The sequence below is a fragment of the Pelophylax lessonae genome (genome assembly GCF_965119305.1).
Source record: "Pelophylax lessonae genome assembly, chromosome: 1".
In the NCBI taxonomy this organism is placed as follows: domain Eukaryota; kingdom Metazoa; phylum Chordata; class Amphibia; order Anura; family Ranidae; genus Pelophylax; species Pelophylax lessonae.
The window spans coordinates 467,877,970-467,902,256 of record NC_138768.1 but is presented as its reverse complement, the minus strand read 5'-3'; the positions used below and the strand labels follow the sequence as shown (position 1 = coordinate 467,902,256).

The window sequence follows — 24,287 nt, the reverse complement described above, 5'->3', positions numbered from 1 at the left end:
TATATACGTTGGAGTGTTTGCTTTCCAAAATGGGGTCATTTTGTGGAAATTTTCCATTGTATTGGTGCTCTAGGGCCTTGAAATGTGTGATAGGTAGTAAGAAAGTTTTATGTGTATTTATGCTCCTAAAACGCCTTATGGTGCTACTTGGACATGGAGTCTCTTTTTGTGGCCAGGCTGTGTAAAAGTCTCACACATGTGGTATCACCATACTCAAGAAGGAGTAGCAGAATGAATTTTGGGGTGTCATTTTTGCTGTGTACATGCTATGTGTTAGAAAAAGCTTCTAAATTGACAACATTTTGGGAAAAAAAAAGAAAAAAAAATTTTTTTCTTCATTTTCCCAAGAATTGTGGGAAAAAATTATAACTTCAAAAAACTCACCATGCCTCTTACTAAATACCTTGGACTGTCTACTTTACAAAAAGGGGTCATTTGGGGGGTATTTGTACTGTCCTGACATTTCAGGGCCTCAAGAAAGGAGATAGGCCATCAGTACATCTGGTGTGATCAATTTTCAGTAATTGGTACCATAGCTTCTAGACTCAATAACTTTCACACAGACTAAATAATATACACTAATTTGGGTTAATTTTACCAGAGATATGTAGCAGTATAAATTTTGGCCCAAGTGTATGAAGAAAAATTTATTTTTTGCAAAATTTTATAATGGAAACTAAAAAAAAGTGGGTTTTTTTGCAAAATTTTTGCTCTTTTTTTGCTTATATCACGAAAAAAAAAAACCCCAGTTGTGATCAAATACCACCAAAAGAAAGCTCTATTTGTGTGAAAAAAAAAATGATAAAAATTTTGTTTGGTTACAGTGTAGCATGACTGAGCAATTGTCATTCAAAGTGTGAGAGTGCTGAAAGCTGAAAATTGGTCTGGGCAGGAAGGGGGTCTAACTGCTCTGTATGGAAGCGGTTAATAACAAACATGCCATATTTACCTTCACCCTAAGAGCAGTGAAAATGTGGAATAGATTCCCTCCTTAGGTGGTTCTGGCCAGCTCACTAGATTGCTTTAAAAAAGGCCTGGATTCTTTCTTAGGTGTACATAATATAAAAGGGTACCAATATTTATAGGTAAAGTTTTTGATCCAGGCAATATACAATTTGCGCCTCGGGGGATCAGGAAGGAATATTTTTTTTTTTTGCTGTAGCAAATTGGATCATGCTTTGCTGTTTTTTTTTTGTGTTCCTTTGGATCAACTGCAGGTATAGGATTTTTTATATGGGATTGTATGTTTGGATTTTCTTTACTTTTTTGTTTTTTATTGGTTGAGCCAGATGGACTTGTGTCTTTTTTTCAACCCGACTAACTATGAAACCTGTGCAATTGTATCACAGAGAGCAGCCCTGTTTCTTCTCCTTTTCTTCGATCTCCCACCAGCACCATCCCCTTACCTGGCTTCTCCCCCCTGCCGTGTGCTTCCATAGCAAACCTAATCCTGCAGGCTCACTCCCAAGCTGGCTCTGTGTATCCTGCTGCATGTCCTGAATGGCCAGGCGATCTTCTGGGACCTCTGATGTGTCCCAGAAGATTGCAGGGAGAGTGGGGGAGAGGAGAACTTCGACTCCGAGCTGAAGTGGAAGCTGAGTACCTATCAAGACTAGGTACCCGCTAAACCCCAAAAAAGAAAATAACATGGCAAATTTGGCATGTCTGAGGCCAGGAGTACCTAAAGCGGAAGTTCCACTTTTGTGTTGAACTTCGCTTTAAGTTGGAGAGGAGTCTTCCATTTATCGACAGTTCAGGAAACATGCTCAAGAGAAGAAGACACATTCCCTATCAACATCTTGGAGCTCACACCTGTCAGGCTGGACCCCCCTTCTAAATTTCAGGCACATTCAAACAATGCCACATCAAGGAGACACGAGGAGCCTGAACGTAATGAAGGAAGCAAACTAGATGCTCTAATGGACAGACTTTTGCTGCCCAGCAATCCCAGAAGTGGACAGCTGGCAGGCTATTTCCACCACCACGATTTGAAACATAGGCTACATTTTAAAAATAAAAAAAGACAAAAGTTCATCCAGTTAAAAAAAAAAAACACGAATCAAAAACCTCCACATACACTATCCTTTACCCTCAGTTGATCCAGAGGAAGGAAAAATAAAACCCAATAAAGCATGATCCAATTTGCTCCAGTAGGGGAACCCCCCCCCCCCCCCCCCAAGAGGCAATTTGATATTCCATGGATCAACTTTACTTATGAATATTAGTATCCAGTTACATTATATGCATTTAGGAAAGAATCCATTTATTTTTTTAAACAATCTACCAAGCTGGCCAAAATCAGCTTTTGAGGCAGTCTATTCCACATTTTACAGCTCTATTTTCACCTAGAGGTAAAGAGTGCCCCCTTGTCCTCTGTGTTGACCTTAAAGTGAATAACTCTACTCAAAGTTCACTTTATGTATTACCTTATGTATTAATACATGTTGATCATATTCCCCCTTAATCTCCTCTTCTCAAGAGATAATAGATTCACTTCAGCTAATTTTTCCTCATAGCTGAGCTCCTCCATGCCTCTTATCAGTTTGGTTGTCCTTCTCTGCACTTTCTCCAGTTCCCCGATATTCTTTTTGAGAACTGTTGTCCAAACCTGAACTGCATATTCCAGATAAGATCTTACTAATGATTTGAACAGGGACAAAATGATATCTTTCTCTCTGAAGTCCATGCCTTTCCTAATACAAGAAAGGATTTTGCTCGCTTTGGAAACCACAGCTTGGCATTGCATGATATTATTAACCACTTGCCTTCTGTGCACTTAAACCCCCTTCCCATCCAGACCGATTTTTTTAACTTTCAGTGCTCTCACACTTTGAATGACAATTGCGCGGTCATGCTACACTGTACCCATATGAAATTTTTATCATTTTTTTCACACAAATAGAGCTTTCTTTTGGTGGTATTTAATCATCTCTGGGTTTTTTATTTTTTACAAAAAAAAGAAAAAAGGCAGAAAATTTTGAAAAAAAAAAAAAAGTTTTTCTTATTTTCTGCGAGTAAATTTTGAAAATACATTTTTCTCCTTCACTGATGTACGCTGATGAGGCAGCACTGATGGGCACTGATGAGGTGGCACTTATGGGCACTGATGAGGTGGCACTGATATGCCGCACTGAGCACTGATAGGCGGCACTGATAGGCGGCACTGCTGGGCACTGAGAGGCGGCACTGACGGGTGGCACTGATGGGTGGCACTGATGGGCACTGACGGGCGGCACTGATGAGCAGCACCATCAGTGCCCATAGTGCTGCCAGTCAGTGCTCATCAGTGCCTAGATGAGTGGGCACTGATGGGGGGCACTGATGGCGGGCACTGATGGCGGGCACTGTGGGCATTGATGGTGGGTACTGCATGTATTTTGTGTACCTTGTATAATCAGGGCACTGGTGATCAGTGCCCTGATTACATTTTTCTTCGTCCCCGACGGCTTGATCGGCTCTCTCCTTCCTCACACTGCAGTCTCCGTGGGAGGAAGGAGCGCTGGCAATGAGAGATGATCTCATATGTTTACATATGAGATCATCTCTCATTGGACGGTCCGATCACGTGGTGAATGGCCGCTGTGATTGGCCATTCACCACGATCTGTGATCGGCTGTGTCCAAGGGACACGGCCGACACAGATTTTCCCCGATGCGCGCTCACGGGAGCACGCGGGGAGCCTGTGTCTGGGAGGCCGTTTAAACACGGCCTCCCAAAAATGTGAGTCCGCGCTGCAGCCGTACTTCGGCTACAGCGCGGATGGGAGGTGGTTAAGCTTATGATCTGCCAAAACCCTCAGATCCTTCTCCACCATTGATTCCCCCAGTTCTACTCCACCTATTATGTATGGTGCATGCAATTTCTTACCCTCTAAATGCATAACTTTACATTTATCCACATTTAGCCACCATTCACATTAGAGCAACTAAATCGCATGGCGAATCGCAGCCTATTGCTGGCAATGGCACTGTTAAAATCGGTGACTTTGCAGTGCCGCGTTGATTTGAAAAAGTAGTACATATACTACTTTTGGCGATTTTGGGTGCAACTTGAATAGACATTAGTGCATGAAGCCGCACAGATGTCTTCAAAGTCGCATTCGAGGTCGCACTGAGATAGGGCTTTAAAATCGTTGGTTTTCAAATTAAGTCACACGATTTAAAAGCCGCAGTCACTGAACCGAGCGCAACCTCATTTGCTACATAGTCGCCCAATTAAAACCGTGCATTGAGGTCGGCTTGAAAGCTGAAGACTTCCTGTAAGGAAGTTATTCCACTGCATGGTTTGGTCTCAACTGCAAAAACTGCAATGGTACTTTTAATCCCAGACCCTATATAATTTATAAAAATATTGAAAAGTAAGGGTCCCAACACAGAACCTTGGGGTACACCACTGATAACCTTAGACCATTCAGAGTAAGAATCATTAACTGCTACTCTCTGAATTCTATCTTTTAGTCAATTTTCTATCCATTTACAAACTGTTCTTTCCAAGCCTGTAAACTTTACCTTGCACATTAGCCGTGTGTGGGGAACTGTGTCAAACGCTTGTGCAAAATTCAAGTATACTACGTTCACAGCCACCCCTCTGTCCAGGGTTTTACTTACCTCCTCATAAAAAGAAATCAGATTTGTTTGACAACTTCTGTCTTTCATGAATCCATGCTGCCTATTGCTTAGCCACTTCAATACTGGTCACTTTTACCCCCTTCCTGCTCAAGACAATATTCAGCTTTCAGCGCTGTCATGCAACGTTGTACCCAAACTACATTTTTATCATTTTGTTCACGCAACTAGAAATTTCTTTTACTGTTATTTAATCACCGCTGTTTTTTTTTTTTTTTTTGCAAAATAAATAAAAAAAGACTGAAAATGTGTTTTTCTTTGTTTCTGTTATAAAATTCTGCAAATAAAAAATTGTTCTTCACTAATTAAGCCCAAAATTTATTCTGCTAATTTTCTTTGGTGAAAATAACCCAAATCAGTGGATATTATTTAGTCTGTAGGAAAAGTATAGAGTCCACCAAGTACAGTATGTTACATATCTGAAAATTGATTAATCCCAGTGTACTGACGGCCCATCTCATTTCTTGAGGCCTGCAAATGCCAGGATAGTACAAATACCCCTCAAATTACCACTTTTTGGAAAGTAGACTGTCAAAGGTATTTAATAAGAGGCATGGTAGGTTTTTGAAGTTGTAATTTTTTTGTCATTGTTTTGAAAATAAAGCAAATAAAGCAAGTAACCACTTGTTGACTGGCCGCCGAATATATACTGCGGCAAAGTGGCGCTATTGTGCGAAACTACGTACCTGTACTTAGTTTCATTCAGTAGCCACCCGCGATCATCCCCGGGAGAGGCTTACATAGGCAGATCACAGTTCTGAAAAGGGATAAGATAGAGATCTTGTGTTCCTGCTAAGCAGGAACCAGGATCTCTGTCTTTCCCCAATCAGTGTAAGCACCCCCCTAGGGACACACTTTAGCCTTTGATCACCCCCGATGTTAACCCCTTCCCTGCCAGTGTCATAAGTGCAGTGACAGTAAAAAAAATTTTTAGCACTGATATTAGTGTCAAAAGTGTCAGTTAGATGTCTTATTTGTCCCCTGCAATGTAACAGTCCCAATAAAGATCACTGATCGCCGCCATTACTAGTAAAAAAAAAATAAATGAAATAACACATTTGCGCAAACCAATATGCTTATTGGGATTTTTTTTTACCAAAAATATCTATCTGAATACATATTGGCCTAAATTGATGAATAAATTACATTTTTTAATTTTTTTTTTCTTTATTGGCTATGTTTTATAGCAGAAAGTTAAAAAAAAATTTTTTCTTCAAAATTGTTTTTTTTTAATAGCGCAAAAAATAACTGCAGAGGTGATCAAATACCACTGAAAGAAAGCTCTTTTTGTGGGGGAAAAAAGGACTTAAATTCGTCTTTGGGTACAGCGTTGCACAACTGCGCATTTGTCAGTTAAAGTAACGCAGTGCCGTTATCGCAAAACATGGTCTTGTCATTAAGGGGGTAAAACCTTCCGGTCCAGAAGTGTTTAAAAAAAGTTTACATACTGTCATCAGTGCAGTGCAACGTCAACGTATAACTGGTGTGGTGGTGATCAGGGACACTGACTGGTGACTGTCTGGGGGGGAAGAAAAAAAGTGATTTTTATTTTTATTTAATTTTTTTTTTTTTCAAACTGTAACCAGAGCAATATAATGTTATTATAGTAGCACTGTACTTCTCTGGGGAAGTGATCAGAATTTACTTTTTTTTTTTTTTTTTTTACACATTGTATATAGCAGTGAATTACATTGCTATTAGCAAGCATTTTACTGAATTAAACTGATTCATTCAGTTTGTTTTGTTGTGATTAGCTGTGATTTGTCAAAGCTAATCACATGGTACAGATGGGCTGTGATTGGCTCGGTCTGTGACATGTGATCAAGTTAACCAATCACAGCAACTCCATTGTACACAAAAAGGTATAATTAGTATGTGGCCTGCTGTGATTGGTCACATGGTACCGGCAGCGAGCTGGTACTCTGATTAGTCCCGTGGATGCTGCTGGTAACAGATCACGCCTCTGCGCGGCCCCTTCTGATAGGATGTCATATGAGGTCCATTCAGGATCTTAAAGAATGCTTGACCATATTTGTGCTATAGGCCGGACGAGAAGGTGTTAAATTTTTTTTTTTTTTTTTTTTCAAAAACGAATTTATGTGGTCTTTTATTAAACTCTCAAGTATCTTCCCAACTATAGAAGTTCAACTAACCAGTTTAAAAAAACTTAGCAAAGACTTTGACTCATTTTTTTAAATATAGGCACCACATTGGCCTTACACCAATCCAGTGGTACTATTCCAGTCATTAAAGACTCCCTAAAAATTAGAAACAACGGCTTGAAATTAGAGATCTGAATTATTTTAGGACATGTGCATGTATGCTATCTGGTTCATGTGCTTTTATACACCATTATTCTGTCAAAATATTTCTGCGCCATATCAATTTTGAGCCACAATGGTTCATTTGGGGGCTAGGTCAATATTATCCCCATTATGAACTTGAGCTTCCCCATGCTGCTTTGTATACACAGAGCTAAAGAAGGTATTTCTTCAATTTGCCTCCTCTACAGTGGTGATCGAAAGTTTGGGCACCCCAGGTAAAAATTTGTATTAATGTGCATAAAGAAGCCAAGGAAAGATGGAAAAATCTCCAAAAGGCATCAAATTACAGATTAGACATTCTTATAATATGTCAACAAAAGTTAGATTTTATTTCCGTTATTTACACTTTCAAAATAACAGAAAACAAAAAAATGGCGTCTGCAAAAGTTTGGGCACCCTGCAGAGTTAATATCTTGTACTGCCCCCTTTGGCAAGTATCACTCACAGCTTGTAAACGCTTTTTGTAGCCAGCCAAGAGTCTTTCAAATCTTGTTTGAGGTATCTTTGCCCATTCTTCCTTACAAAAGTCTTCCAGTTCTTTGAGATATCTGGGCTGTCTGTCACGCACTGCTCTTTTAAGGTCTATCCATAGATTTTCAATTATGTTGAGGTCAGGAGATTGTGAAGGCCATGGCAAAACCTTCAGTTTACGCCTCTTGATGTAATCCCCCGTGGATTTCGAGGTGTGTTTAGGATCATTATCCATTTGTAGAAGCCATCCTCTCTTTAACTTAAGCTTTTTCACAGATGGCATCAAGTTACCATCCAAAATTTGCTGAAATTTTATTGAATCCATTTTTCCTTCTACTCGTGAGATGTTCCCTGTGCCACTGGCTGCAATACAACCCCAAAGCATGATTGATCCACCCCCATGCTTAACAGTTGGACAGAGGTTCTTTTCATTAAATTTTGTGCCCCTTCTTCTCCAAACGTACCTTTGCTCATTCCTGCCAAAAAGTTCATTTTTAACCTTATCGGTCCACAGAACTTGTTCCCAAAATGCATCAGGCTTGTCTAAATGTTCATTTGCAAAGTTCAAACGCTGATTTTTGTGGTGAGGACGTAGAAGAGGTTTTCTTCTGATGACTCTTTCATGAAGACCATATTTGTACAAGTATCTCTTTATGGTGGAATAGTGTACCACAACTCCAGTGTCTGCCAGATCTTTCTGGAGGGATCGTGCAGTCAAACGTGGGTTTTGAATTGTTTTTCTCACAATCCTGCGAGCTGTTCTGTATGATATTTTTCTTGGTCTTCCAGATCTTGGTTTAACTTCCACTGTTCCTGATGACTGCCATTTCCTAATTACATTCCGAACAGAGGATATTGACATCTGAAAACGCTTTGCTATCTTCTTATAGCCTTCTCCAGCTTTGTGAGCGTCAACTATTTTCAGTTTCAGTTTTCTAGACAAACGCTTAGAAGATTCCATGGTGCTGATTGTTGGGGCAAGGTCAGATGAGTCTGGGCATTTAAAACCTTTGAGATTGACATCACCTGGTCTTCCCAGACGAAGATTGAGAACAATCCATGACACTGGCAGATCTCAGCCTTGCAAAGGGGGCAGTGCATGCTATAAATTCTGCAGGGTGCCCAAACTTTTGCAGACACCATCTTTTTGTTTTCTGTAATTTTGAAAGTGTCAATGATGGAAATAAAATCTAACTTTTGTTGACATATAAGAATGTCTAATCTGTAATGTGATGCCTTTTGGAGATTGTTCCATCTTTCCTTGGCTTCTTTATGCACATTAATACAAATTTTTACCTGGGTTGCCCAAACTTTCGATCACCACTGTATGTCCCTAGTCACACACTCTAGATTATTTTTTTAAAGGGATTCCATGCTCAGACTTTTTTACACTTTATATAGTTGAATAACTTTTTTGGGTTGGTCTTACTCAATTTTGTGATCTGTCATTCGTTTTCAATTTTTTGCGGCCTTGCTTTCCTTTTTACATATTCTGTTATATTCTTTGTAACATTTAAATGATAGTGTTCCTTCATTTTTTTATTTTTTAAAAGCTCTTTTCCTATTATTTATAGCTTTTTTAAAACTTTGGCCATGTGCCACATACATTTTTAAGCCTTTTAAACTTATTGCCCATGGAAATATACTTTGCTGTCTGTTTGCATACAGTCATTTAAAGAATTTCCATTTCTGTTCTGTATTCATTAATGCCAATATTCTATCCCAGTCTAATGCTGGCCATACACTAGCCGAAATATCGGACAAACTCCTTTTCGAAAAACAAAAAATCGGCCGTTAGAGCAGACGATTGTGCCATCATGTAATGACCGAATTTTGAAAGCTAAATCGTTCAATGGACGTAAATGAATACATTTTTCGTTCAGTTTGTCACATATACCTAGTGCAAACAGGTCGGCCGAGAAACACATTACCCTTTCAATTTATTGTTCGTTTATTGTTCGGCAGATTTTCAAAACTGTTCCTTCGATTATTCGGCTCTGAAAAGTTGAAAACGATTTTTTATTTGTGCCCATTAACTGGACGAAAAACGGACGATCGGACCAAATGACAGATTTTCGAATTATTTTTTTCGGCAGGTGTATGGCCAGCATAAGTTTTGGAGAGCAGCCCTCATCATGGAAAATTTGTTTTTTTAAGGTTAAGTGTTTTTATCTTTCCAGGACATCCTTAGGTCGAAGTGGTTATACCAGGATGATTCCTGCACCTGCAGGCATCATCCCGATATCAAAATTTGCAGCCGGCAATTTCCTGTTCAGCAGAAGTGGTTTAAATGTTCACTAATGCGAGTGGATGATGCGGGTCCTGCCGCTGCTGCCTTTCCCAGTCTCTGCTGTTTTATCGCGGAGTCCAGGAGTGATGCGACGGCCTCACTACACAGAGAGAGAGGAACTGACATTCCTTCCTCTCTGTGACCCCGGAAGTGACGAAGATTTCGGCACTTTGGTTCCGGCTCTTTGTACCTGGCTATTAGTGGGCAGGAAAGCAGCCAATCAGACTGATCTGTGTAAAAAAAAAAAAAAAAATTAAAGCGCCCCCTTCCCCCCGTGCAGGTGCGCAAATGCGAGCACATATGCCAGTCCCGCACGCAAATGTACACAGTGATCTCACCACACTTGTGAGGTATCCTCACGAATGTCAGAGCAAAAGCAATCATTCTAGTGGCAGAACTCCACTCCAGATAGTGTATCTCTATCTCTAAACTAGTAACCTGTGAAGGTGTTTAAAGTGTCCCCAATGGAGAATTTAAAGTATTGTAGTTTGGCACCATTCCATTGGGCGAACCCAATTTTAAAACCGTAACATTTTGGGTATCTTTTTACTCAGCATAACATCATCTGTTCTATCATATTAAATTATTGGGTATTATATTGTCTGTGTGCAATAAAATTCATTAAAGTGTATTTTTTCCAAACAAATTGCATTTGAAAAACCACTGCACAAGAACCGTGTGACAAGAATGGCAACACTCATTTTATCCTATAGGGCCTCTGCTAAAACATATATTTTTGATAAGAATATAGCATCAAGTCATTTCAACTCCTGGGATATTGATTTGTTCATTTAAGTAGCAGACGGAGTCGTTAATCAGTTTCAGCTGTTTTGGTGTTAATGAAATTAACAGGTGCACTAGTTGGGCAACCATGAGAAGACTTCCAAAACAGGAATGGTTTACAGGTAGAGGCCACTGACATTTTTTCCCTACCCATCTTTCCTGTTTTTCACTAGTTTTGTATTTGGCTAGGGTCAGTGCCACTACTGGTAGCATGAGGCAATACCTGGACCCTATAGAGGTTGTACAAGCAGTCCAAATCCAGCTGTGTCTCCCAGAACAGTCTCAAGAGCATATAGGAGATTCCAAGAGACAGGCAGTTACTCTAGGAGAGCTGGACAGGGCTGTAGAAGGTCCTTAACCCACTAGCAGGATTGGTATCTGCTCTTTTGTGCAAGGAGGAACAGGATGAGCACTGCCAGAGTCCTACAAAATTACCTCCAGCAGGCCACTGGTGTGAATGTCTCTGGCCAAACTATCAGAAACAGATTTCATGAGGGTGGCCTCAGTGGGCCATTCGCTCACTGCCTGTCACTGTAGAGCTTGATTGGCATTTGCCATTGAACACCAGAATTGACAGGTCTGCCACTGGAGCCCTGTGCTTTTCACAGATGAGAGCAGGTTCACCCTGAGCACATGTGACAGACGTGAAAGGGTCTGGAGAATCCGTGGAGAACATTATTGTAATTGATCAACCGGCACCCCGACCGGGTACCTCCATTGACGGATGCTCCTAGTGCTTCCTGAGGGCTCCAAGCACTTCCGCAGACACCATAGCCACCTCAGACCCCACGAACCACCGCAGCTTGGTTGGGGTCTCGCTGTCTCCTATCCACCCTGGACCTACGGCAAGGCTCCAGGTTCCCGTGGGTGACCCTATCTTTCCCCAGAACAAGCTCTTACAAGAGCTTAGTGATTATCCAAGGGAGTATGAAGGACATAGCAATCCCTTGGAGCATATTCCCCCAATGAGAGACAGGACTCTAGATTGAGGGTGAAGTAACTCAACTTTATTGAGCAAGAAACAGACTTTTATACAGTTTTCCCCCACAAGGTTACCGCCTAGGTGGACCTTGTTGAAAACAGGCCCTGACATTTACAATCCAATGAAAACAGAGTTTCACTCCCATACAGTGTACACAAAGATATACACTGTGGGACAACCCCCCCTCCCCCTTAGCAGCCAATAAACATCCCATAATAAGCTTATCTTAAGGCAGACCGAACAATGTGAGCTCATTAACATTTAATAATGAGAGAGGCACAATCCACATTCCCTCCCAATACACAAACAATAGGGAAGTCTGCCAATGACAGTCTGTGTGTCTCTCTCAAGCACATGGAGTACACTGTGTAAGGTGGTATTAAATCTTCATATTTCTATATGAAGATATGGTTGACAAATATTACTGTCCCATCTTACACATTTCAAACCATTAAGTATCTGCTCCTCCCCTCCAGTGACGGAGAATACCGTCACATATCTCCCCCCCACAAAGGTAGACTAACCAGGTACTAGACCTCCTACTGGCCTGTGTCTGAGTTAGTTGGGTAACAAGTCCCAAAGAGTCAATCCATCATGGCAGCTTTCATTAAAAAGTTCCACATAGTTTGTAAGTTTGTCCTGGCAAGGCGCATGGAGCTCTCATAGCCAATCAGTCTGTAGAAGTCTGATTTGGGCAGGCCAGACTGGGCTTCTTGGGCACCCTGTGTCCCTAATAGACACAGGGTGACTTAGACATAAGAGGAGCCCAGTAGGCTGAGAGAGGAACTTGCCAACCTCTCTAGGGTAGGCTGTGTTCCACAGGCCCTCCCAATGTCTGCACCCACCCAGTACCCCAAACAAATTGTCCAGAAAACAGCGTTACTCACCCAGCCAACCTCTGTCTCTCTCGTAGAAGATACCTGCCACTGTGGATAAGCTTGGACTGGCCCTTCTCCCGGGAGTCCTTTCAGCCGCTGTAGAGAAGACAGGGTGGTGGGGCTCACTTTCTCAGGCTGTTGGGGATCTGGGCCGACTGTCCAGCATCCCTGGGATATAAACGTGAAGACTGCAGTCCCATCCACTGCCACAGGAACTCCATCTTTTGTATGTTGAGGGCAGAGGCCAACTGCATTCTGCTCTGTTGCCAGCTCTTCTGCTGGGTTGGTGTCATCATTCTGGGGCACCAACTCCTCCTGGGAAGGGGAGTCAGCTGTTCCATCTTCCTTACCCCCATGTGGCGGTTTGGACAACCTTTCTCCGGTACTGTCTCCCAGATGCACAGATCCTGGCTGGGGAGGGAAGACAGTTTCCTCCGCTCTGGCTGGCTGTTGGGGAGAGAGGACAGCGACCTCCTCTCCCTTCTCAACCTGGGCCTCCAGAACTGCCACAGGTGTGGGGCAGAGGTTGTTGACACGCTTCAGCCCTTGCTGGAGCAAGGAGCCAATTTCCCCAGCTTCCTGGAACTCTGTAGCTTTTGTGGGTGCTGGGCAGAGGTTGGTAGCACTCTGCCCTGTTGCCACCTCCTCTGCTGGGTTGGGGTTGGCGAATACTACCCCCAGGACCTGGTTGGGGGTCCGCTGTACAGAGGAGGGATTGCCTACCTCCTCCTCCTGGTATTCCTGTGGGGTTGGTAGATACGGTGCAGAGACCGCTGTCCCATCTGCACCATTGGGGTCAGTGCTTCTGTCTCCCTGTGGTTGGGAATGAAGATGGCTTCCTCTTCTCCCATATCTTTATCTAGTGGCTGGACAGAGGCATTCCTCCATCCAAGCTCGTCCCGTGCAGAAACAGGTTCGTCCAGGTGAGTCAGCACTTGCTGCATCCACCATAAGACATCCGCATCCAAGACTATGGGTGCAGGTGAGCAAAGCACACTACTACTGTGCCATATTGTCGATTCTTCAGTCAGGATTTCTGGACTGTCAGCTGGTTCTTCTGGATATTCCCAGGCAAGGGGAGCTCAGCCCTGGCGCTGAGCAGAGTCCAGCAGCCATCTGTAGGCGATCTCCAGCTCCCATTCCTGAACGCCCAGAAACTTCACATCTTCCAGTGCCCAGAGCACTTCTGAGATGTTCAGAATCCTTTTTCTGTAATCCATCATTTCCTCTAACTGCCACTCCAAATCGCTCCCAAAGTTAGAGTCCCCTAACAGCTTCTCGTACAACAGTCCCCGGCCGCCGTAGCCAAAGCCTTCCGTTGGGCTGGTGGTATTAAATCTTCATATTTCTATATGAAGATATGGTTTACAAATATTACTGTCCCATCTGAAGCAATTCAAACCATTAAGAATCTGCTCCTCACCTCCAGTGACGGTGAATACCGTCACAATAATGCTGCCTGTAACATCGTTCAACATGACCGGTTTGGTGGTGGGTCAGTGATGGTCTGGGGAGGCATATCAATGGAGGGATTCACAGACCTCTACAGGCTAGACAATGGCACCCTAACTGCCATTCAGTTTCGGGATAAAATCCTTGGACCCATTGTCGGACCTTACCCTGGTGCAGTGGGTCCTGGGTTTCTCCTGGTGCATGACAATGCCTGGTCTCATGTGGTGACAGTATGAGGCCAGTTCATGGAGGATGAAGGAGTTGATACCATTGAATGGCTCCCATGCTCGCCTGATCTAAATCCAATAGAACAACAATGGGACATGATGTTTCAGCCCATTCAACGCCGCCAGGTTGCAACGTAGTCTGTCCAGGAGCTCAGTGATGACCTGGTCAAGATCTGGGAGGAAATACCCCAGGACACTATCCGCCGTCTCATTAGGAGCATCCCTCTACGACGCGTCAGACATGCATACAAGCACGTGGGGGGGGGGGGGGGATAAAAACTACTGAGTACCTTTTTGAGTTACTGCAATGAATCCAACATTCCAACATAACGACCCCCAAACACACCTCCCAAGACGACTACTGCCTTGCTAAAGAAGCTGAGGGTAAAGGTAATGGACTGGCCAAGCATATCTCCAGACCTAAACCCTATTGAGCATCTGTGGGGCACCCTCAAATGAAAGGTGGAGGAGCGCAAGGTCTCTAACATCCACTAACTCTGTGATGTCGTCATGGAGGAGTGGAAGAGGACTCCAGTGGCAACCTATGAAGCTCTGGTAAACTCCATGCCCAATTAGGTTAAGGCAGTGCTGGAAAATAATGGTGGCCACACAAAATATTGACACTTTGGGCCCAAATTGGACATTTTCACTTAGGGGTGTACTCGCTTTTGTTGCCAGTGGTTTAGACATTAATGGCTGTGTTGTTATTTTGAGGGGACAGCGCATTTTTACTGTTATACAAGCTGTACACTCACTACTTTACATTGTAGCAAAGTGTAATTTCTTCAGTGTTGTCACATGAAAAGATATAATAAAATATTTACAAAAATGTGAGGGGGGTACTCACTTTCGTGAGATACTGTATAATGTTTGGGGGTTCTAAGTCCTTCTCTAGTAGAAAAAACTTTACATATATGTAAAAAGTGTCAGAATTGGCCTGGTATTGAGGTGGTTAAATGAAATCATGTTATGGTCACCGCTAGCAAGATGTTCTTTTATATGAACATTAGTAATAAGCTCTGCATCGTTTTAGGGTCCAGTAGAACATTATTCCTAGTTGGGGCCTCTATGAACTGGACCATAAAATTGTCTTGTAATAGGTTTATATATTTTTGCACTTTAACAGTACCAGTAGTGCCATTACTCCAGTCAATTTCCAGGTAGTTAAAATCCACGATTATTATCACGGTGCCAGCCCTTGCAGCCCTTTCTATCTGCAAAGAGCTGAGTCTCCACCTCCTTAACATGGGTGGCCTATAACAAACTCCAATGATTACCTTTGTAGTACGCACAACCATATGCAATTCCACTCATAATGCTTCAGCCTCCTCACTCCATCAACTATCATTTCATTGAGCATAGTCAGAAATTTAGTTTTCTAAGCTCCTCGTCTTTCGTGTGTTGCATAACCTCCCTAGCGGTATTCCCGAGTGTGGCTTGGGGGTTAATTTTCAGTACCAAAAGCGGTAACCCTGAGCCACACTCAGGATTACCCCAGAATCCCACTCACCTTCCCTGCGATCCCCCGCCTTCCTTACACTCTCTCCTCACTCTGTGCTCTGCAGATGCCGGCACTTGCCTTCTGATTCCCTTCCCTGCGAGCGTTGCGACGCAGGGGGGGTGGAACCGGCGGCAAATTCAAAAATGTAAATACACTAAGTGACATGATACCAAGTTGTGATCCTAATGGATTACACTGTATCATGCCATTTCAGCACAGGATTGCACCTGATGACTTTTCCAGTGCCCTGCCTGTGCTTTTCCAGTTCTTTGTGCCTGGAAAATAGAGAACGACCATGGCATCCAAAAAGCGTTTTTTTTTTTTTGCGCAAAAGTGCTTTTAGACTAACTGGAAAACGGCGACAGCGAAACTGAGTTACTTGAAGAACTGAGCGATAGCGATTCATGGGAAAATCCGTCATCAGGTACGGATTCTGATTTCTCTTTCTGCCACATAGCTTGTGGAATTTGGGAAGTATATCAAATAATTCTTCAGAATTTCCAACGGGGCTATGTGCCAGAAAGAGACATCAGAATCGTCCCTTTCCGTACCTGATGATGAATTTTCCCACGAATCGCTATCGCTCAGTTCTTCAAGTAACTCCGTTTTGCTGTTGATGTTTTCCAGTTTGTCTAAAACCGCTTTTGTAAAAAAAGAACGCTTTTTGGATGCCATGGTCGTTCTCTATTTTCCAGGCACAAAGAACTGGAAAAGCACAGGCAGGGCACTGGAAAAGCCACCAGGTGAAATCCTGTTGTGAAATGGCTTGATACAGTGTAATCCGTTAGTAGGATCACAACTTGGTATCATGTCATTTAGTGTATTTACATTTTTGAATTTGCTGCAGGTTCCACCCCCCCTGCGTCGCAATGTTATCAAACGCAAATGCATCGGCTGAGCACACAGCGGGAGGACAGCAGGAGGGCGGCGGGGATCGCAGGGGAATGTGAGTTTTAAAACATAAAACCGATTTTAATGCAAAACAATGTACCACTTTTAGCACAAAAATCCTGACATAATCAGACTGCCAGGGAGGTTAAGGTAGCATGGTTCAGGTTCCTTGAACGTTTGGGGCTGCATTCTGCAAGTGAAGTTTGAGATTTGGCTGGGATCAATGGTGTTTTCAATGCTGAGAAATACAGGCAGATACCTAACCTTCCTGCCATACCATCAGGGAGGTGTGTGATTGGCCCCAAACATATTCTGCAGCAGGACAACCACTCCAGACATACAGCCAATGTCATTAGGAACTATCTTCAGCGTAAAAGAACAAGGATGTTGTTGAGCCCTAATTTCAACATCATCACGTTTGTCTGGGATGAAGAGACAGAAGGATCTGAGGCAGCCTACATCCACAGAAGGTCTCTGGTTAGTTCAAGATGTTTGGAACAACCTACCGGCCGAGTTTCTTTAAAAACTTTGCATAAGTATACCCTGAAGAACCTGAAGAATTGATGCTGTTTTTGAAGGCAAAGAGTGGTCACACCAAATATTGATTTGATTTGGATTTCTCATGTGTTTATTTTTATCAATTAACAAAAATGGAAAGTTAATCTGTTTCTAAATGTATTCCTAGCTTACATACAGCATTTGTTCACACCTTCCTAAAACTTTTGCACCGTAGTGTAGATGGAGCCTACGGTTTCCATCAGATTTGCTGTTTGTCCTTTTTTTTTTTAAAGGGCACCCTGCTTCAAAATCTACCATTGCCCAGTGGATAAGGGATTTGATTGCTAGGAGCTATGCTCCAAAAAAAAAAAAAAAAAAAAAAAGGCACCCTGAACCTGGGTCTTTTATACTTTTTGAGCCTGTTAGCACAGCTCTGTTTGCATACCCTTATATTTATTACTTGGGCATATTCCATGGTGTATGAATAGAATGCCTGTGTCCTGTACTGAACAATTAAGATCAGAGGAATTCTGACTTACTGTAAATTCCATATTGTAGAGTACAGTACAGGGCACAGGCCACCCTCCTTAAACTCTCCTTGCTACTCAGCATTGTTTGCTATAAAACTGAGTGAGGTAGGGTTATAGGGAAGGTGCCCCAGGAGGACAGGTCCTCAAACACTTGCCATTGTTCAATCACCTAAAAGTAGGAGCCTATAAACCTATGTTGTATGAATAGGATGCTTGTGTCTTGTACTGTTCTCTAAGATATAAAATTTACAGGTAAGTCAAAATTCCTCTGAGTCAGGTTAATTCTGCCTGTTACAAGGGTAACTTAGAAAAGAAAAAGGATCGGAATAAAAGGGGGAAATAGTCAGTCAAAGAAGTCTGGGGCTGACGCATTTCACAGAACAATCATGTTCTTAAAATGCTTCCTCAGAGACCCTTGACTCTGGCCAACGTCATGAAGAAATATATCCAAAAAGTAAAGAATTAAATATATAATTTCATCCATAAAAATACATATATTATACTTAATTAAATTACAAAACAATGCTCACCACAAAAAGAGAGCAAAGGAAAGCCTTTGATGGCTGAGACAAGCAGCACTGATCAATCATAAGATGAGGCACCCAGAATCCATATCAAAAGAAGGAATATACCCAGATACCAACGGCTCTAAGGTAATCCTCCTGGGGGATACTGAACTGTGTAGACACTGGGTACACACTAAAGCACCCTGGCCTTGATAAGAACCCACCAATTCAACAACCCCAATGAGTTGGAATAAATGTCTTGGGTCTGAAAAGCAATAAAGCAACATAACATACCATAAGATGCTTGTGTCTTGTACTCTACTCTAAGATATGAAATTTACAGGTAAGTCAAAATTCCTCTGAGTCAGGTTAATTCTGCCTGTTACTTTGACTATATTTGTAGTTTACATTTAATATTTTGCAGTAGTGAGACAATATTCTGTGAGAAGGGCTGTGAGGGTCTCTTGTGATTACAATACCTTGAATATATAATGGAGGTTAAGATTGTAAGAGGTGATTGGGATAGGGTAGAGGGTACAGATCTGGAAGCTAACCGCATGAGGAAAGATTTTTGCCAGTTACCTTTAATGCCGGAGTATTCTTCTTTCTGTAAAAATATGTGGATTTATTATTATTTTTTCCCCAAAGGTGAACTTATCCTTTTAACACTTTTACTGCCAGGTCTGTACGTCATACGGACCTGACAGAGTAAGGTTTTACACACATTCCTGGTGGCTGTAGCCACTGGGATTGTGTATAAATCAGACTCCTGCATGTCAGGTGGAAGCATTCAGGCACTGCCGTCTTATTGCTTCCACAAAACCCTGGTAATGGCCAGGAAAGTATGTAATGCAGTGCGACCATACCTCCTCCGTAATGCTAAACTGATGACCTACAGGGAGTGCAGAATTATTAGGCAAATTAGTATTTTTGAGGATTAATTTTATTATTGAACAACAACCATGTTCTCAATGAACCCAAAAAACTCATTAATATCCAAGCTGACTATTTTTGGAAGTAGTTTTTAGTTTGTTTTTAGTTTTAGCTATTTTAGGGGGATATCTGTGTGTGCAGGTGACTATTACTGTGCATAATTATTAGGCAACTTAACAAAAATCAAATATACAGTATACCCATTTCAATTATTTATTTTTACCAGTGAAACCAATATAACATCTCAACATTCACAAATATACATTTCTGACATTCAAAAACAAAACAAAAACAAATCAGTGACCTATATAGCCACCTTTCTTTGCAAGGACACTCAAAAGCCTGCCATCCATGGATTCTGTCAGTGTTTTGATCTGTTCACCATCAACATTGCGTGCAGCAGCAACCACAGCCTCCCAGACACTGTTCAGAGAGGTGTACTGTTTTCCCTCCTTGTAAATCTCACATTTGATGATGGACCACAGGTTCTCAATGGGGTTCAGATCAGGTGAACAAGGAGGCCATGTCATTAGCTTTTCTTCTTTTATACCCTTTCTTGCCAGCCACGCTGTGGAGTACTTGGACGCGTGTGATGGAGCATTGTCCTGCATGAAAATCATGTTTTTCTTGAAGGATGCAGACTTCTTCCTGTACCACTGCTTGAAGAAGGTGTCTTCCAGAAACTGGCAGTAGGACTGGGAGTTGAGCTTGACTCCATCCTCAACCCGAAAAGGCCCCACAAGCTCATCTTTGATGATACCAGCCCAAAACAGTACTCCACCTCCACCTTGCTGGCGTCTGAGTCGGACTGGAGCTCTCTGCCCTTTACCAATCCAGCCACGGGCCCATCCATCTGGCCCATCAAGACTCACTCTCATTTCATCAGTCCATAAAACCTTTGAAAAATCAGTCTTGAGATATTTCTTGGCCCAGTCTTGACGTTTCAGCTTGTGTGTCTTGTTTATTGGTGGTCATCTTTCAGCCTTTCTTACCTTGGCCAAGGTATTGCACACCTTGTGCTTTTGGGCACTCCAGTGATGTTGCAGCTCTGAAATATGGCCAAACTGGTGGCAAGTGGCATCTTGGCAGCTGCACGCTTGACTTTTCTCAGTTCATGGGCTGTTATTTTGCGCCTTGGTTTTTCCACACGCTTCTTGCGACCCTGTTGACTATTTTGAATGAAATGCTTGATTGTTCGATGATCATGCTTCAGAAGCTTTGCAATTTTAAGAGTGCTGCATCCCTCTGCAAGATATCTCACTATTTTTGACTTTTCTGAGCCTGTCAAGTCCTTCTTTTGACCCATTTTGCCCAAGGAAAGGAAGTTGCCTAATAATTATGCACACCTGATATAGGGTGTTGATGTCATTAGACCACACCCCTTCTCATTACAGAGATGCACATCACCTAATATGCTTAATTGGTAGTAGGCTTTCGAGCCTATACAGCTTGGAGTAAGACAACATGCATAAAGAGGATGATGTGGTCAAAATACTCATTTGCCTAATAATTCTGCACTCCCTGTATAGGGGGCTTTTAAAGTGTCGCCTATGGAAAATGTAGGGGATGGAAGTTTAGTCGTCATTTCACTGGCACACGCAAATTGAAGGTTTGACATGTTAAAGCGGAGTTCCACCAAAAAGTGATGCCGCAAGGCTTCACTGCCGGGTTCCTTCACCAGCAATGGTGGCGGCAGCACCCGACAGCCGATGGAATCATCGGCTGCGGTGCCCACATCGCTGGACTCCAGGACAGGTAAGTGTCCTAATATTAAAAGTCAGCAGCTACAGTATGTGTTGCTGCTGACTTTTAATTTTTGGAGGGGGAGAGGGGAGGCTGGAACACCGCTTTAAGTATCTATTTGATCAGTGGAACCTTGTCTTTTATAATTTACCAAAATAAAGGTGGGTAATTTATTGCATTTGTGTGTCCTAAAATTAACTTTAGTGATTTTTTTTTTTTTGCAGTAATATCGCATGATATTAAAAATGGGAATTACCACTATTTTATTCTCTAGGGTGTGTGCTTTCAGAAAATATATAATGTTTTGGGGTTTTTATGTAATCTTTAGGGCTAAAAAGTTTTTTTTAAACGTGTGCAAAAAAAAAACAAAATGTGAAAACGGCTCTTGCAGCAAAAGGGTTAAGCTGTCAGCTGGTGACGTGCTTGGGGAACACAACTCCTCACAGAACCCTGTTTCAGTATAAGGCTTCATGTACACTGGTTTATTTTAAATGATGTTTCCCCTGACAGGAGAAAATCAGCATTAAAAATTCACCTAAGCTGTATTTTTTTTTTTTTTTTTAAGTATTTGTTAACCCTAAATAAACAACTAAGATCCTGTGCCTTTAAGGCGTGAATAACAGCACAGTGCTTGCAATTCTTCTCTTCCTAACTGGTAATAAATTTGGTTGATCCTGGCAGTTCCTGAGTCCCCCTGCCTCTGCTAACCATGATAATCATGGCTGCTGAGCCCTGGCTACTGTGGTCGGCTTATGTGTCCCCATCTTCCGCAGCCCTTGTCTCTCCTCTGACAGTCTCTTCCCCCCCTCCCTCCCATTCTGCATGAGAGTGTTTCCTCCCCACCCCTCCACCCTCTATTCTGCTGCATAATGCAGCACATTTCAATGTATGTAATGCAGATATCCAGCCATTACCAAAACGGTATGTGTTTGTTAGATATGAAAAGGATAAATACAGTTTCTAAAGCCGCAGCTGTGTGGTCACGTGATCCCTTGTGCTGGCCGGCCTCGATCTATAGAGAGAAGCAGGAGTGGCGGAGACTCCCCTCTGCTCGCTGGCTGGCTGACGTCACAGGGGATTTGTGGCCCCTCCTGCTTCTCTCTGTTCAACTAGGCAGGCCAGCACAGGGGATTACGTGACCGCGCAGCTGCGGTGTCAGAAACTGTGTTTATCCTTTTTCTTTTTATCCTTTTCATATCTAACAAACACATACAGTTTTGGTTTAGCAGCATTTGGTGTTTGGGTGTTTATTTCATTGGTCTGAATTTTAATTTATTCTGGCCATTGAGTAAACAGTGAAGTCCTCAATATGCGTTCAGATGTTTATAGATACGTTTAGTGTTTTAAATGCCAGTAAACTCCCCTAAACTACTATGTGTACATGGACACATAGAATAACAGAGAAGAGTTCAGGGGCTTCAGCAAAAAAAAAAAAAAAAAAAACTCAACTGCTCCTAAATGTCAGTTTAGCATCTGCAGTGTACATGAGGCCTTAGAAGTCAGAAATCAGTTGAGTTTGTAAATCATTCCTGAATCTCAACGTCTTTTTTTCTTTCTCTGGTTTGCAGACTTTTACTGAATTCCCTTGCTAGCATATATCCAATTTACAAAAGTTCTGAAATACTTATTAATAGATTTGCTGGCAACAAATGTCAAATATTCTAAACCTGGTAGCATTGTTGTGTAATGCTGTTTGTCAAGCTCCTATTCAAATAATTTATGTTCTTATTTTCTTTTCCAGTTTCAAAGTAATTTGCAGATGCTGCATGTGACAAACAAAAGTGATGTTAATGAGTAAGTGACGTTTTACTGAAATGTATTTTTCCATCCAGTATGATTTTCACATTGGTAATGAACTAAGCAGCTAATCCAGTGCAGGGAAGAGCATAAAATTATTTTCTCTATTGTTCATTAACAGACGCAGCTTCCTATTCTTCGTACCCATTGGGTTATGCTGCCCCCTACAGGAGTAGGAAACTAGGCAGGAAAAAACTTTACCACGCCTATGGGGCAGTCCCTGAGGGCATACACCCACTCACTCTGCTATAGGATTCAGCTTGTTTCTGCCTAGTTTAGCAGTAGGACCTAGTTCCCTGCTGGGACTTCGGTCTTACCATGTTTATTTGAAAGGGAACATTTTGTTAAAATGTTTTATTTTTAACTAGTTATGTTCCTAAGAGAACTACAATCAACAACCGGCCTGGGCGACGGACTGGATATTCTAGATCCTTAAGGTGTCATAGACTGGCCAGCGTGTGCAGGTTATAGCCCCGCGCTAGGCCTCGCCACGACAGTGCCCCATTGGACAGGGGCTGCCCCGTGAGTGAAACACCTTGCCGGGACACACACGACTTGGTTCAGCCGTACCCTTTGGCTGTTGGCACCCACTATTCCAAGATGGGGAGGGGGTCTGCCCAGAGTGGATCCCATCCGGTCCATGGTGTGGTAAGTTGTGACCCCCCCTCCCCCTTTGTGGTCCTGCGGGGTGGATGTAGGCCCCTCCCTGGGATGGTCGGACCCCTCAGGTTCCTTTCCATTCCCCCCAGCCCCTCTAACAGTCACGGTAGTCTTTTGGGCCCAACCTATCCCCACGCCCCCCCTCCCCTCCCGGGGTGAGGTTGGAGCTGCCTTTGCCACTTGCTCCAGTAAAGGGCGGGGGGTGAATGTGGTTGTTGCTGACCGGGCTGTCCGGATCGCACACGGGGTGAATTTTGAGCAAGTTACTGGCCCCCTGGGGGTTAGTGACTGGGGCAGGAATGTCCTTTGGGCCCCCTGCAGTGGTTATAGGCTGGGGGGAACGGATGTCTCTGCATCCGGGGGTCTGCGACCCACGTGGCTGGATCGGGCCAAAAGTTTAGTCCGCGGCTTTGCTGCCTACGCGCAGATGTCCGGGTACCTGACCAAGCTGACCAGGCTTTTCCCCCAGAAAAGCTGCAAAAGTTGCAGAGGGCGATTCTATTACTGTTATCCAGCACTCTGTCCTCATTGCGGACATGCATGTGAGCTCTAGGCCTGATGGTGTCTACCTTCGAGGCGGTTACGTTTGCTCAGTTCCACACGAGACCTCTGCAAAGGGGTATTCTTGTCAAGTGGAACGAGGATCCGAAATCTATGGACAATCTGATTCGGTTGAGTCAAAACACAAGAAGTGCTCTTCTGTGGTGGCTCCGTTCCTTGGCCTTGCGTCAGGGCAAGTCCTTCCTTCCATTGTATTGGACCATGGTAACCACGGATGCCAGCCTTTCCATCTGGGGGTAGAGTACTTGGGAAGCTGTGTGTCTAGGGGACCTGGACTCTGAAAGAGTCCAGACTTCCGATCAATATTCTGGAACTCAGAGCGATAATGCTTTGCTTGAGTCACTGGACAAATCGTCTGCAGAGTTGTCCAGTTCGGATTCAATCAGGAAATGCCACGGCCGTGGTTTACGTCAATCATCAATGGGGCACCAAGTTTCCTGGGGGCTGGGGTGGTGGCCGAGATCCTAAAATGGGCAGAACATTTTGTTCCAGCCCTCTCCGCCGTGCATATCCCCAGAGTGGAGAACTGTCAGGTTAATTACTTGAGTCGTTGGGTGTTGGATCAGAGGTAATGGTCCCTGCAACCGGAGGTGTTTTCACCTGCTGTGTGTCCGGTGGGGGACACCCGATGTAGA

The 24,287-nt window shown here is 43.0% G+C and overlaps 1 protein-coding gene across 1 annotated transcript in view; it reads left to right on the top strand.

The window, feature by feature from the left end:
- Positions 1-24,287, top strand: part of POLRMT (RNA polymerase mitochondrial) — a 423,694-nt gene that overhangs the window by 323,019 nt on the left and 76,388 nt on the right. The window contains exon 16 of the mRNA XM_082261183.1: positions 22,376-22,428. Coding sequence (XP_082117309.1) covers positions 22,376-22,428 — 53 coding nt within the window. The remainder of the gene's footprint in view (positions 1-22,375; positions 22,429-24,287) is intronic.